Source organism: Agelaius phoeniceus, chromosome 14 (genome assembly GCF_051311805.1).
Source record: "Agelaius phoeniceus isolate bAgePho1 chromosome 14, bAgePho1.hap1, whole genome shotgun sequence".
NCBI classification, from domain to species: Eukaryota; Metazoa; Chordata; class Aves; order Passeriformes; family Icteridae; genus Agelaius; species Agelaius phoeniceus.
Window position 1 is genome coordinate 13,763,205 of NC_135278.1, and position 15,562 is coordinate 13,778,766.

At 50.3% G+C, this 15,562-nt stretch overlaps 1 protein-coding gene across 2 annotated transcripts in view; it reads right to left on the minus strand.

Moving 5' to 3' along the window:
• The window catches only part of GPC4 (glypican 4), a 67,960-nt gene extending 52,962 nt beyond the window's left edge, over window positions 1-14,998 (minus strand). The window contains exon 1 of one of the 2 annotated variants that reach the window (XM_054641433.2): window positions 14,509-14,998. In XM_054641433.2, coding sequence (XP_054497408.2) covers window positions 14,509-14,869 — 361 coding nt within the window. In that variant the 5' untranslated portion in view covers window positions 14,870-14,998. Of the gene's footprint in view, window positions 1-4,492; window positions 4,512-14,508 lie in introns of those variants that run through there. The other variant, XM_077186005.1, reaches the window with a different exon arrangement.
• Window positions 14,999-15,562: the final 564 nt, after the last annotated feature.

A 15,562-nucleotide genomic window follows, 5' to 3' on the forward strand; every position in this document is an offset into this window, starting at 1 on the left:
GAGAGGCAAGAGGCACCAACCCAAGCACAGGGCAGGACATTTGCCCAGAGATCCCAATCTCCTACATCTCCCACCTCCCTATTTTATCTCCCCTTGGACAAAACACCTCAGAGCTAAGACCACAGCCGAGTTTGTAAATAAGATTTTCTGACCTGCAAAACGTGCTTTTAAGCCCTTGACTGCTGCTCCCACCAAGTGTTACTTTTCCAACAGCCAGGTATCCGTTGCAGAAGCCACCCAGCTCACACAAGCACTGCACTGTGTTCTGCTAGCACAACACGACCTACGTCCAAAAACCCATCCCGCTGCTGAAACAGACTCCCAATGTGTTCCCGGGCCTGGCAGCAGCAGCCTGCCAGTGTTTGTGGAAAAGGCGAGGCTCAGCAGTTTAACCTACCCCGGGCGAGGCGACAAGGGGGGAGGAAGAGAGGGGAGAAAGGATTAAGATAAGGATATCACAAAATTAGGAATTCCTCCTTCTCCCCCTCTCCAGAATGCCCTATCTCGCCCGCTCTCCTTGGGGCAGCTGTGAACACCAGCCTTATCAGCCATCAGCTTCACACGGGCACTCCTCCTCCTGGCCACAGCACACAGAAATCCCAACATCCCTGCAACAATTCCCAAGCCAATTTCTGTGCTGCCACCTTTGTTTGAGCAAATCCCTCCCAGGAGGGACAGCAGCATCGCAGGAGGCCACTTCAACCTTTGAAAATTAAAGCTTTTTGAGTTCCCTACCCTCCTCCCAAACACATTTCACAGTGTAAGCATGTGCCTTCTCATTGCTGCTCCCGCATGGACCATGGCACAGGATCACATTTTCTTAGGTATTTTGGAAGAATCAAGTTTGGGGGACACCACAGCCCTGGTGTTGCACAGACTGTCCACCTGCAGACAGACTTTGATCTCCTCTCCTGAACAGCAGCTGGGCTTGTGCAAACAGCTTTGGTGGGATGGGAAAACAACACACTGGGCTGACAGCACCCAATTGCACCAGGGGACAATTGCACTGAGGTTTTGCTGGCAGGCAGTGAAGGGGTTTGTTTTGTCTCCTTAAGCACAGCCCTGAGCAAGCTGGGGGGAGCAGGGAGTGCAAACAGGACCTTTGCCATCCACCTCCCAGGTGGGACCATTGACATCCACCAGCAGGAAGGTAAACAGCCCTGGCACTGGGAGCCCCAGGGAGGGCATGGCTGATTAGAAGGATGGGATGGATTTACCAGTTGTGTTAGTCTTTAGTCTTTCTGAAGCAGGAAGAGGAGCTCCCCTCCCTCCCCACAGCCACTGCTGTGCCCTGGCTCCCTCAATCAGCAGAAATACTCTATGAAATCAAGTTTGCAGCTAAAACAAGCCTGGAGGAGCCATGGGCAGCCCCTGCAAGGGGGAGGCTCTGAGCAACCCGCCAGCTACATGGGGAGATCCTGGCAGGGCTGAGACAAGGCTTTGGAAGGAGGGTTGGTGGCAAATCTGTGGCAAATCCACGTGGGCTGGGTGTCTCCAGTGGGTGACACTGTGCTGTGACCAGAGCAGCCTCCTGCTGGGGGATGGACCTGTCCTGGGGATGGAGCCAGACCAAACAGGCCAAGCAGCACCAGACAAGGGCCTGCAGCAAAGCTCTGCTGGCCATGCTGGTTCAAAGCCACGTGCTGGGGCTCAGCCAAGGAGATAAATGCAGGGAGCACAAAGGACACAGAGGGCAGAAAACCAGGAGCGAGAAACTATCCCATGAGAGACCAAGTGCTGGCCACCACCCCGTCAGTGTTTCTGTCCAAAAGCCAAGACTTTCTTTCTTTCTAAATACTACTCCTCCTGCTTAAAATAGAAAATAAAAAAAAACAATAAAAATAAAGCTCCCCATCCTTACACCACCAAAGGAAGAGGCAGGAATGGGAAAAGTGTAGCCCTCCAGCCTGGACACCCTTGGACACAAGTCCAAGCTAACACTTAAGCCTTGAAGTTTCACTGTAAGCCCCCTGTAAGAAGATTTCCAAGACTGCCACAGGCTTAGGGACAGCTCCCCTCCTGCTCCTGTGCTATTTTCAAACAATGACATCTCTTCCAAAACAAAGTGTTTTGCAATCCTTGAGCAATTCTTTCCTTTTCCAATAAAAAGTGAAATTCTCTTCATTCTCAGCCAGTTGAGAATCTCAACCACAGGCACTGCCACCAGCTCCAAATCCATCCAGCCCTGCAGATGGCCATGTCAGAACCTCAGCCCAGGCTCCTGCACTGCACTGGCTCCAGGCAGGTCTTGCTGCACCACTGCTCACAGAATACTGGGAGAGGTTAAATTTTAACTTGGAACTCCTTCCCCAAACTGCCTGACTTGTCTTGTGAACCTCCCTCCTGTAATTGAGGGATTTCACTTAATCTATTTAACTTCCAAGTGTGCTCCTTCTGCCATAACTTGTTTCTCCAAAAAGAAATTGCTTAATGTCTTGCAATATTAATATATATATATAACTGAAAATCCATGGAGCTGAATATGACCTATTTCTCATAGCAATATAAGTATTTCCAGGTCCTAGCAGAGGCACAGTAAAAGTAGCTCTACAGCAAAATGAGACTGAAGCCAATAAAGAGATTTGCTTTGAAAGAAATTAATATGAATCAAATCCAAGGCAGCGGATTTCATGGCACAATCTGCCTATGTTAACTGCCCAGTAGTCTCCCAAACTGCCAGTCCAAAGGCAACACACAGTAAAATTTACATTCTGTGGTCACTCAGACAGACATCTGGTGCAAACGCTTGCACTTTAAAATAAAAACCCATTGAAAGCCCTTCTTAAAGAGTTTTGCAGTTTAAAAACAACACCTAGGAACTATGTGGGACTGAGCAATTTAATCCCAAAAGAAACATGGGCAGTACCAGTGCTCATCCCTGGACCCAGCTGGGAGAACACAAGGAGTTAAATATGTGGTGGGCTCTTGCAGCAGGAGCATGAAGGGCCTATTTAAAAAGAAGAACCAGAAATAAGGAATTTTGCCAGTTTTTACCCCTGATAAATCCGCATTCCAGTCTGTCAGCTATCTTGTTATCCCCAGAGCTGCTGAAGTGTCTTTGGCTGTAACTATGCATGACTCCAGCTTTGAGTAATGGAAATAAAGTATGTGCATTGCAACTGCAGCGTTCCTTTCCCAACCCCAGAAAAAGAAAGGCAGAGCAGGAGGAGATCCTAGAGAAGCTCAGGAATTTTGTACAGAGAAGTTGGAAAGCTGTTCACACCCTACATCAGCTGCCCACTGCACCAAACCTGCCTAGGGAGAGATGCCTACAGCTTGTAGAGGAGATGCCAAGTTTTAGCCTAACACAGCAGCTCTTACTGTCTGCAATAACAAACAAATAAAGACTCTTCCAGATTCACAAGTCCAGCTTAGCTGGCAATTCATAGTAAGCAAACACTTGGAAGCAGTATTGTAAAATTAAACAAAGCTATCATTTACAGGAAACCCTGCCTCGAGTACAAATTATAGAGTTGTTAAGTTTATCTGGGAATGCCTTGCCCCTGAGTGCTGTATAATTATTCCTAAATCTTTCAGGAAAGAATGCAAATATTTTCAAGCCGTAATTCATTGACAAGGAGGAAGTCTCATTTAACCTTTTGTGCATATTTTGATACCTAGAAATTAACCCCTACTTTCCACAACTATTTTCCAGGATCCTACTGAGCCAGCTGGGCAGCAAGCAGCGGACCCACAGCCCTTGTTTTGGCCAGGCTGGACAGGAGCACCAGGCTCGCCTGGCATCCTTGCCCACTCCCAGACTGCCTCAACAGCAGCTTCAGGGCTGGTTTGGAGCAGCCCCGTGCCAGCCAGGCTGCTCCCCTCACAGCACTTTCCCCATAAGGAAGGCTGCTGAAAAGAGCAGCTGTTCTCACAGGAGTTATAGCAGGAAGAGGTATAAAGGAGCCTTTAGTAACGCAGAGGGCTGAGTTATGTGGCGTTTTCACTAGCGAGGCGCCTGCACCAGGATCCCCTTGGTGGGCTGGATTCAACAGGGCTGAGCAGCCCTGAGCCCCATCTCTTCCAGCCTCCTCTACCCACCAAGCCACAGCTCTTCAACCAGCCCCAATTAACTCATGTTGATTAGCAGAAGCCACATGGCCAAAAGCAGTCACACCTTTCCCAGCCCCCATAAAAGTGTTTTGTTTTGGAAAGAAGAAGGTCAACTCATCCTCTGCTCAGGACCCTCCAGCAGTCCAGACCTTAATCTACCAGTGGCAACAAACTGAGACATATATCTAAAGAAACAGTCACTTTCAGCCAAAGGGGAGAGGGCACAGATCCCCCAGGATATTTGCAAAGTCACACACACAGACCCCACACTCCCCATGGCACCCCTGGGTGAGCACCCACTGCTCCATGGGGACCCATTCTGCTCCAGCCCAGTGCTGTGCCATGCTCAGCCACGTCCTCCAGCTCTGAGACCCTCCTGTACCCACTACTACACTGCAAAGGGAAAAAACCCACCCAACCCAACAACAGCCAGCCTTACCTTTTCAAAGGCAGCACTCACGCTATTGTGTTTTCCTCCAAGTGATATTATTAATTCAGAAGAGCTCAGCAGTGGGTGCAGCTCCTGGGCACAGCAGCTGGGCTGGAGCACCCATTTCCCAGCTGGGTGCTGCAGGAGGCAGGAACCTGGGAGCATTGCCACCGTTCACAGTTACTCAGACATGGAATGCTAACAAGGTTAGGCTGCAGCAGTGACACACCAACAACATCCATGATGCACATCCACTGTCACAGATCAGTGCTTCTGATATGGTGGAACTGGGAGACAAAAGGACCTGGCTTCTTCCTCTGGGGGAAGCAGGTCACTGGATTCCCTCCCTCGCAAGCAGGTAAGCCCAAGAGTTTTCAGTACGAAGCTGAGAGAACCTCACGCAAAATGGATTTAAACCCATCTCGGCTAAGATGCCAGGATGCTCCAAACCACTGTGATGATGCTCCAAACCACCACCTGCGTCCCAGCAGTACAAAACCTCTTCACCTCCTCTCCTTTCCAGTGAGCAGTTGTGTGTGAGCTTTCTTCCATGCCAGGAGCCGGGGAAGGGAGGCCAGGCAGGCACAGAGCCCTTGCACTCCCTCCTCATCCCACTGCCATGCTCAGGAGCAGGGAGGCAGGAGCGTGTAAAACCAAACCAGCGAGCATTGCACTGGAAGAAAGCAATCTCATTATGAGAGCTAATGAAAGCGAACCACAATTATTATGTAAACAGCGCTGAATCATTAGCAGACGCATTAAAGCCATTTTTCCCCCCACCGAGAAGAAAAGCATATTGCCCTATGGCACCCTCAGTTCTGTCTCTACACAGAGCCAAAACTCAGGAGGAAGCCTGTTTGTTTTCCTCCAGTCCAAACTAAACCAGCAGCACCACTCTGACCCCTGATCTGTACGCCGGGTGTTTGCCAGCTGCTCCCAGTGCCTCTGCCCAGGCAAAGGGGCACTGCTGCCTCACAGCCTTGGCTCACCAGGCATCCTGTGCTCCCCCAGGACTGCTGGCCACCACACTTCACAAACCCTAAGGTTGGCAGGTACACAAAAAAATCCAGCCCGCACTATTCAGAGCAAAGGCAAAGCCTGCCTGGGTGCCCATACATAGCTGGCAAGGGATTGATTTTCCATCAGGCTTGTAACTGTGCCCGTTTCTTTGATCACTAAATGCTCTGTCCCTCCCATGGGAATGGGCCAAGGAAAGTCAAGGAAGGTACAGGAGGTTATTTATCCCCCTTACTGCATGGCTCTCCCTATCACTAATTTCTTTCCAATAGCAGCACTCACCACAACTGGGTGAAGCTGCTTGCTCTTTAATCTTCCATGGGGCAAAGTTACCTTTAAAACAAACAAACAAGCCAACTCCCTTATACAGAGGACACTGCCAGCCAGTTGGCTATAAAGACACTCAAATGAGATCCTCATGTTTGTAGGAGAAGCAAAAAACTGCATTTCAGTCCAGTAAAAATCCTGTCTCCATCTTTATGTTCCAAGAATGCTGAATCAAAACAGGCTCAACTCTTTAAAAAGAAGAGAGTACAAAGAAGCAAAAAGTTTGTATTAAAACCCATGTAATCTTTTTTAAACACCATTATTAGAACCTGTAGTACCAGCCAAGAGTGATTTATCACCCCCTGTCATCACAGCCTGATGACAGAGCTTTTTATACCAAACTGTCAATGCTACAAAGCTAAAGCCCCAGCTCATAATTTCTTAAAGCTGGTCCTCTGCTGCCAGCAAATCCCCTAAACCCTGGGATTTGGGGGTCGAGAGCACTGCTGCTCCTCCATCAGTGCCATGCAGAGCGATGTGACCCAACCCAGAGCATCCAGCACAGGTTCTGCACTGTGCTTCCGAGCAGGAGGATGTTATAAGTCAGTGTAGGTAAACAAATTACCCAGGGCTATTTCAGCTTCTTTCAAAGGGAAAGTCAACGGGCCATAAAGGCTTTAACTGCATTTTCCAACGCAAGAAGGGACGGACCTTGAGGTGCCTGGTTTTCACAAGGCAAGCGGTCAGAGCTCTCTGAAAACCAGACACCCTGACATTTGGGGTTTTCCTGTGAAGTTGTTACTCTAACACACCCCAAATCACCAGTAATTTCTAGAATAGCACTACAAACCACAAGAGGTTAAACTGACTGCACATTACTTAAACTAACCTAAGGGTGACCCCTGGAAAGGAACAGCTATTGGATGTTGTGGTTCTGTAGAAACTCAATTACCAAAGCCAATTTCCTATGAGCATTTTTAAAAAAGGAAAAAGAAGGAGGAAAAAAAAAAGGCAGCAACAATGCTGACAATGTGTAAGGGCCACATATTTTCACCTCCTGAAAGCTGCAGCCTCGCCTGTGTAAGAACTGCTCCTATTCCCACAAAAATGTTCAAACATATTTTAAACATTTCATCATTGTTTGCTCCCATCTGAATTTGCTTAAAATCCAGACAATTCTCAGCTTCTAAATTGGAAACATTAAGAGAAATACTCCTTCAAAATCCTTTGCTCAGGGTAGCCCCTCTCCACCATCCATGTACCTTTCCAACACCAAAGCTTGCAGTGAGAGAAGTGCCTCACAGGGAACTCCCACAAATCCAAGGCCATCAGCCACTGGCTGTGTAAGCCACAGAAAATATGAGTAGAAAGACAGGAAAATAACACATTTTATTTCTCTGCTTAGAAGATGGACAACAAAAAAAGTATTTCTAAGAATGTTTTCTGGGAGGTGGGGAATCTGGCAATGCTTTACATTGGGAAAGAGGTTACTATAGTTCTAATTTCACATTAAAATCAACACTGAGTAGCCCTTAATTGAAATTGATCCCAACAGCTGCTATCCCCATGCACACATCTTAAGCACCATCTCCATCCTTTCAAGCACTTTGCCAGTGAGGTGATGCACTGCTGCCCTTGAGGAAAAGCACCACATCCCACCTCCCTCCTCTCCCAGGACCCACAGAGACATGAGAGGTGACAGACAGGAAGGCACAAACTAGCAGGGAAGGTGATTGTGCCAACCATGGTCATTTTCAAACAGAAAACACCAGCCTAAGAAAACTACCACAGCTACATCCTCACGGGGCAAAGCCTGCCAACAGCCCACACGGCTGCTCTGCACACATAAAGCCTCCAACACTTTCTCACCAGGTTCCCTCTTCCCAACATGCTATTTTTATCTGAGCACCTTTCCCGGACCAGAAAGATGTAAACAAGAAGAAAATTCTCTGGCACAAACATGGTGCTTCGGCCACAGCCTCTGCAGACTGCATGGGCAAAGAAAAACACAAAAAAAATCTCTCCTAGAAAAGCAAAATAGTTTCATGAAACACTTCTTTAACAAACCAGGAAGCATGTAAGACGGGCTACAACAAAGTAGTAATCTCTTTTAATTAAAAAACTTGGCAATTAAAAGAAAGAATACACACAGCAGCTTTCTTCCTGAGATGCACAAACCCCAGTGAAGAGCACAAACTGCACCTTTCAGGGCACCAGAGGGGTTTGCCATGGGGCATCCTGGAGCACACAAGGTAATTTAGGGAACAAGAGGGAAGCTTACTGGGTCCTCACATTGCTTAGCAATGGGAGAAGGAAGTTATCTTCATAATCTCAAAAGAAAGAGAAAGCAGGAGGAATGTGAGGAATGCAAGGAGGTTATTGCCCGGGAGACTGGGACTGGCAGCTCACTCTCAGCCTGGCCGCCGGCGAGGAGACACATCCTGACCTCTCTGGCTAGCAAGAATGTCCATCCCCCCACCAAAAAAAAAAAAAAAAAAAGGCAGAACAAAAGCAAGTAGTAAAGAATCTTGCAGCAGACTGAATAATCCTGATGCCCTATCCTGATGCTGCCCACACCTGCGGGAGATGTCAAGGACTGAGCCTGTGCAACTCAACACACATGCATATCCACAGAAGTCCCTGGTTAGTCCATGGGAATGGCATGTGTGAAGGGGACAGGAGATGAGAACCATACATCTGACACCTCTTGAGGACTGGCAGTCCTTCCCAGCCATGCAGCTTCCAGGGTTGGCAACCCACTGCACAGAACCAGGGCAGTGGGGTCTGCACGCGCCACCATCCAACACCAAGAGCAGGCTAAGGCATCACAGACCTCATCACCTCAAGGAACTGGGACCTTTCCAGCCTCTTGACAGAGGTCCCAGTCCTATTGGGCAGATGCTGCCTGCACCTCCAAGACAGAAGAAGCTCATCTGGAACCTTCTCCCATCAGAGCCATCGCACACACACAGCAGTGATGCTCCATCCTGAACTTTCTTGGCTCCACAGGTACCAAGGAAATACCATAGCAGAGGGGAGATGCAGAGACCCAAAACACCGCCATGCTGTCGTGCTGGCCTTGCTCTGCTGCTGTTTCAGTATGAATAAAAAGCCTGTTGACATACGAAAGCCACAGAAAATCTCCCTGAAACTACAAAACAGTACTGAAAACATTGTGCAGCTCAGGCCTTCTGCACAATGTACACACGCCTATTCAGCCTCTTAAAAAACAGCTACATGTCTAAGGAAACATCTGATAATTAAGGCAATTTTAACAATAGATAATAATTTGACTATGAATTGTATGGAATGTAATGACTGCTTATTCTGGCAGAAAAAACAGAACTTTCTATGAAGTGCCTGCCAAGGAAAACGATACTCCCACTCAGCCCGGACCACTGCGAGCAGTTGCTGCTAACCACATGCTTCACGCTGCCGGCTGCTAGGACACGGAGCGCCGCTGCAGCCGAACAAAACCCCGAGCTGCACATTCGCAGAGAGAGAGGGAAAGAGGGAGAGGCAGAGAAAGCCGCGTCCCGGCGAGCGGCGGCCGGAGCCGGGCTCGGAGCCGTGACTCAGCCGGGAGCCGCCGCCAGCCCCCTCCAGCCCGGCCGCGCCGCCAGCGCTCCTCGGTGGCCTGCGGGCAACTCGCACGCTGCCAGCTCCCCCCTCCCGCCGCTTCCAGTTGCTAAATGACATTAGAAGAGGCTAAAAATACTTCAAGCTGCTCTCTCGTTTAGTTTTCCATGCCAGCCAACTTGTGAAGGCCGAGGGGATGTTCTCTCCAATGGTCACTTCCCCCCCACCCATGGCTGGCCAGGTAATCAGGAGAAAACCCCCCTGCCCGCCAAGGACCACTGCCTTCATCGGAGAGGAATCGCGGCAAGTAGGTACAGCCGGTGGCCAGGTCACTCCACACCTTCAAACAGACCTCGAGGATGACCAGGTGTTATCTGGTATTTCTCATAGCACAGCAAGTCCAGAGCTGCCTCTGCAACCCGACTGCAGCAGTGCCAGACAGCCGAGTAACACTGGCCTGGAGGGGATCCAGAAAGCCTTTCTCAGTTGGAAGAGGCCACATGGAAGAGAAGCATGTGAAAAACTAAAGAAGCATTTGCTGAACTTGACATGTAAAACAATGGGCTGGTTTTGGCTGGAGTAGAGTTAATTTTCTTCACAGTGGTTAGTATGGGACTGTGTTCTGGATTTGTGCTGAGCATAGGGTTGATAATACGGAAAAGTTTTTGTTATTGCTGAGCTGGGATTACACACAGCCAAAGTATTTTCTGCTTCTTGTACTGATATGCTGGCAAGGAAGTTGAAGGAAGAGACACAGCTGGGACAGGTGACCCCAAGTGACCAAAGAGAGATTCCAGACCATATGACATCATGGTCATATATAAAGTGAGGGAAAGAAGGAGAAAGGGGAGGACATTTGGAGTGATGGTGTTTGTCTTCCCAAGTCACTGTTACATGTGATGGGGCCCTGCTTTCCTGGGATGGCTGAACACCTGCCTGCCCAAGGAAACACTGAATTCCTGGCTTTGCTTGCATGCTCAGCTTTTGCTTTCCCTGTTGAATTGGATTCTTCTCAACCCACAAGTTTCCTTCCATTTACCCTCTTGGTCCTCTCCCTAATCCTTTAGGTAGGGAAGTGAACGAGTGCCTGTGTGAGGCTTGGTTGCTGGCTGGGGTTAAACCCCAACAAACAGCAATGCAAACAAATCCTGACTGACCAAGGGCAGGACACAAGGACAGAGCACCTACTGACAGCCATAAATACACTGGGGACAAGTGAGCAGGACATCAGAGCACACCCACCCACAGTTGCTTTGGGCAAAGTCCCAAAGTCCAAAAATCAAGGGTCAACCGATTTCCTCTGCCATGGAGAAAGAACTGCTCTCACAAATAAATGCAGCTATTCAATTAATTTGGTTTAAATAGAGATTAATTACACTGAACACTTCACTAGACTGAACAGAGTGCTGCTTGCACCCGGCTCCCTGCAAAGACAGGCTCCAGGTTTGCTCTGTGCTCTCCACCACTGCCAGGAGAGCAGTGCCAGTGAAAGCAGGGATGACACTGCTGAAGGAATTTTGCCACTTAACTGGCTACATTTTCCACCAACAGGCAAGATGGTTTTGGTTTTTTTTTCTCCTTTTCAATCCAGGAAAAGAAACATCTAGTTCTTCCAATTAGCAGGAAAAGCGAAGGAATTTCCGTCTGTTTAACACCCGGGGGCAAGAAGCAGCCTTTTGAAAGAAAGGTTGGGTGGGGGGTTTTTTGTTTTTTAAATCACAGCCACCTACTGTGGGTCTCCAGATGCCACCGCACCAGCTCACTTTGCATTTCATTCTGCAGCCCCACCACACCAACCAGGGTAAGCAGCCCCTTCAGATGGTCACTCCGGGGAGTTCAGCCCTATCAGGACAGCTCAGAGACACCTGGAATCCATAAGGAATATTCTGGGTAGAGTTTGAACAAAGTCAGTGGCTCCAGGACCTAGAACTTCCCAAGATGTGACCCGTCCTTGGGAAACTGTCAAAGTCATCTTAAAAGCAGTCAGAAGCTGGTGCTCTGCCCACACCACCACTATCTACAGGCTATCAAGAGTCAGGTTTCACAAACCAGCTATGTAGACATCAGGTCTATGAAAGCACTGACCTCTCCAGCAACAGCAAGATTGCATCTCACCACTGCCAGGAGCTTTGCCACACACACATCACAGGGCTGGAGGAGCAGCAGCCACTGAGGAACACTCAGGTACAAAGCAGCACCAAAGGGCCACAGATTATGAAAAGCTTCCACACAGATTTATAGCAGTAGTCTGTGTTTATACCTCTAACACCAAAGCGACATAAAAGGAAACAAGTTCTCTGTGTCCCACACCACAAATAACCCATTTTACACCTCTTATCAAGCAAGCAGTGAGTTGGCCAGCTGTGCACTTCTTTAAGAAATGCCTAGGTACTTCAGCAAGATATAACCTGCTATTTATGCATACTCTAATTAGGTCCTAAACATCTTCTAAATAGGTATTAAAGTGAACTCCTGGGTAATTATGGTGAAGGAGCAGCCTTTTAATGCCACTGAAATAGCAATGATACAGATAAAACGCCTGCTGGAATGGGCATTTCCTTGAAAGAAAAAAGTTTACATATCTGCTGCTCCAGAAGAAAATAATGTGGCCAAAAAATCCATGTGAGATGCTATAAAACCCCAAATGACTCCCATGGCCTTCCAGTGAGGATGAGTTTCACTTGATGTCACATAGCTCAGTGCAGGGACACATTTGCCTGCACCACACAGCTGCTTCACTTTACAATCCCAGGCCAACATTCTGTAGGATCAGTAATCCCCAACAGCAAAGAAATCACTACACTTACAGAAACAAATCTGCCACAGCTCTTAGGACACCTTTTCACAAAGATGCTAGGAAGTTTCTGTCTGCACTGTGATCTAAAGCAACTTGCTAAGAGAATGTGAGAATAAGACATAATCCATCAAATCAGTACAAAAATCTAACAAAGAAGCCGATGCACTTCAGACATGAACAACCATGTGTCCACACATCATTCCATCAGCACTGATGTGTCCACACGTGATGCCATTCAGCCCACTGAAGCCTCCCCAAGCTGTCCTCCACCACTTTAGTGAGCAGAGAGGTGGCACCAAGCAGAAATCACCAGTTTCCACCATCATCCCAGTGGGATCCTTGGCCAAGCACATGGCTCATTCCCTCACACACATTTATCGTGTTCCCACCGATAGCCAGGCGCCCAGGTAACGGCCTGTCCAAACCACTCACTCTCCTGATGGAAAACACGCCACTTATCACCTGAAACACCATCTGAAATCAAAGCTTTGGCAAGTGACCCTGTTCTAGACACAATACACACCACAGACCTCTCACCCCCGTGCCAGACCTCAGCCTGCAGCTTTATCACCTGGCCCATGGGACTGCAGTGCCCTGTGCTGATGCCACAGGTGAAGTTCTCCACTCTGAGAGAGCTCAACACCAGGGACTGGTGGTTAGACCTGCCTGCACCAGCTGAGCAGCGAGGGGGGAGATCCGGAGCCTCTAAACACAACCCACGCCAAAACCACATGAATTCACAGGGGGAACGTGAAACTGCAGCAGGTGTAGCACCCCACTCCAGGTTTAATTTTAAATTCAGCCACACTTGAGGTACACCACACTTTAAAGCTGTACACAGCACGCCTCCTTTTAAAGACTTCCACCACCTGAAATACCCTGCACAGCAGGATTACATTTAAAACACAACTTTGCAGGACCTGTTGCTTTCCAAGCAAGGCCAGACACAGACTCCCTGCGCCCCTGGAACAGCAACATAACCCAGGCGATACTTTCAGCATGTCACTGCAGAAAGCCCTTCTTTTGTCAAATAATCTTACCTTGCTCATCACTTTTCTCAAACACACAACAGCTTTAGAGCTTCAAATGGAAGCCCTGTCAGCATGATCTACTCCTGACATTCTCCAAAGCTCACCAAGTCATCTTAAACAATAATATGTAAAATAAGGACTAGGTCAAACCTTCCCAATACTGGACTTAAGGGGAAGTCTGCTCACGTTCTGATCCTACACTGATGAGGGCTGGACTCAAATGCAAGACTATTTATTAGAGACCATTTTACAAAGCAGGCAGAGTGAAGGGGCGAGAGTATTTTAACTGCAACCAGTCAGACGTTTCTCATTAAAATATTTCTTGGAGAAGTAAACGGGCCTGCAATTTTATTCAAACAGATGTAGGCTAAATGCATATCATTAGTCTGACAATACAAAAGCACAAGCGACTGAAATGATTTTAATTTTGTCAGTGAAAAGGATAATGTATGCATATCTGGAGGGCACACCAATGGTAAAGATTACCCCCAGCTTCTATCTGAGCCGTCTAAAGGTATTTACTTGGGGTCTGTCTGTGTTGTGACAGTGTCCCAGACCGAAATGAATGCCTCCAACACTCCACATTTTTGAGCCATTCAGTCATGCATTTTTGTTATTGTTGAAAGTAGTGCGAAATTGCAGTGCATGAGCTGGAGTCCTTGGTGGTCTCCGAGGATTCCAGCTAAAAAGGCACTTCCTTTGTTCCGCGGAGAATGCGGTCCAGTAGGTCATTCAGAAGGGGAAATAAAAGCAGCGGCCCTGGGAGGGAGATGAAGGATGAAACAAAAAGAATAAAATGTTTTGGGTGTGAGCACATTAGCTACCATTTCCTACTGCTGCCGGCTGCGAGCACTCCTGTCCCCGGGATGCGCAAGTACCTCGGGACGAAGGTTGAGGGAAGAAAGAAAGAAAAAGGAAGGGGGAAAGAAAAAAAAAAAAAAAAGAAAAAAAAAAAAAAAAAAGGAGCCATGGCTCAGTCCCTCCGCTAGCAGCCGCCGGGCACCGGGGCGGGACGGGCCCGCTCCCCGCCGGGGCGAGCGGCGACCCAAGGGCAGGAGCGCCCGCGCCGCCGCCGAGCCGGGAGCGGGGCCGGCAACAGGCGCGGTCCCGCCCGGCACGGCCTGGCACGGGGGGCGGGCAGCCGGGACCGCGCCGGGACCCTCCGCGCGGGATGGGCGCCGAGCTCCGCGGAGCCGACCCGAGCCGCGCCGAGCCGGGCAGCGCGCCCCGAGCCGGGCTCCGGGCCCCGCGCCGGGGGGAGCCGGGCGCGCACCTCGCGCTCCGCGGGGCCGGGCCGAGCGCGCACAAAGGCGGCGGCGAGGATCGCGACTCACCGCTGATCTCGTGGCTGGGCGCCTCGCTCTGGCTGAAGCCCTTGGCGGCGTAGAGCCTCCGCACTTCGGAGCAACTTTTGGCGCGGGGCTCGGCGGCCAGCAGCAGCGGCAGGCTGAGGGCGGCCAGCGCGCACAGGAGGGGCGGCAGGCAGCCGCGCCGCCGCGGCATGGTGCGGGCGGGCAGGGGCCGCCGCGGCCGGGCGAGCGCGCCCCGAGGCTGGAGCCGGCGCTCCGCCGAGCCTGCCCCGCCGCGCCCCGCAGCAGCCGCGCCCGCTGCCCTGCGCCCCGCTCCGCTGCGGCTCCGCTCCGCTGGCCCGGCGTGCGGCGGCGCTCCGCGAACTTGGCCCGGCAGGAAGCACATGGGGTGGTGGTGGAGGAGGAGGAGGAGGTGGAGGGAGGCGGGGAGGGCGGCAGCCAAGCAGGATCGCGCAGGGCCGGGACAAGCCTCTGCAGCCCCCGGGAAAATCAGGAGCTGGGATCCGCCCGCCCAGCGAGGCGGAGCGGAGCCCGGGGCTGCCCGGCCCCGCGCGGGCGCTCCCTCCCGCGGAGAGCCCCGGCGCTGCCCCGCACGGGAACCCGCGCCCGCAGCCGCGCTGGCAGCGCCCGGCCCCAGGAGCTCCCGCCTGGCACCCGCGCTCCCACCCAGGCCAGCTCCGAAGTGCCCCGCGAGGGAAGGAGAGGGATTCCCTGTGTGCTGTGCTCTGCCTCCTGAACTGGAGCTGTAGATGGTTCAGCTCTGCCCCAGGTTTAATAGGTTCACTACGCTGATGAATTTTGACATCGCTGTGACAGGTCTGAACTATGTGCATGAAAGACTTGTCAAAACCGACATTTTTCCACCAATCTTCTGTTTCCAAGAGTTTAGCAGGGCAAAGGCCTCAGGAACACTGACATCAAGGTGCTCCAGTCACTCTCCTTCATACCCCAGCCCAGCACACAGACACAGGCAGAGATGTAAAGCCCTGCTGAACCCTTGGACCAGAGTCCAACAGTTGCTCCTTGCTTCAGTTTACTGAAAAATCACAGACACAGTATTGCAAGAATGACAGGACCG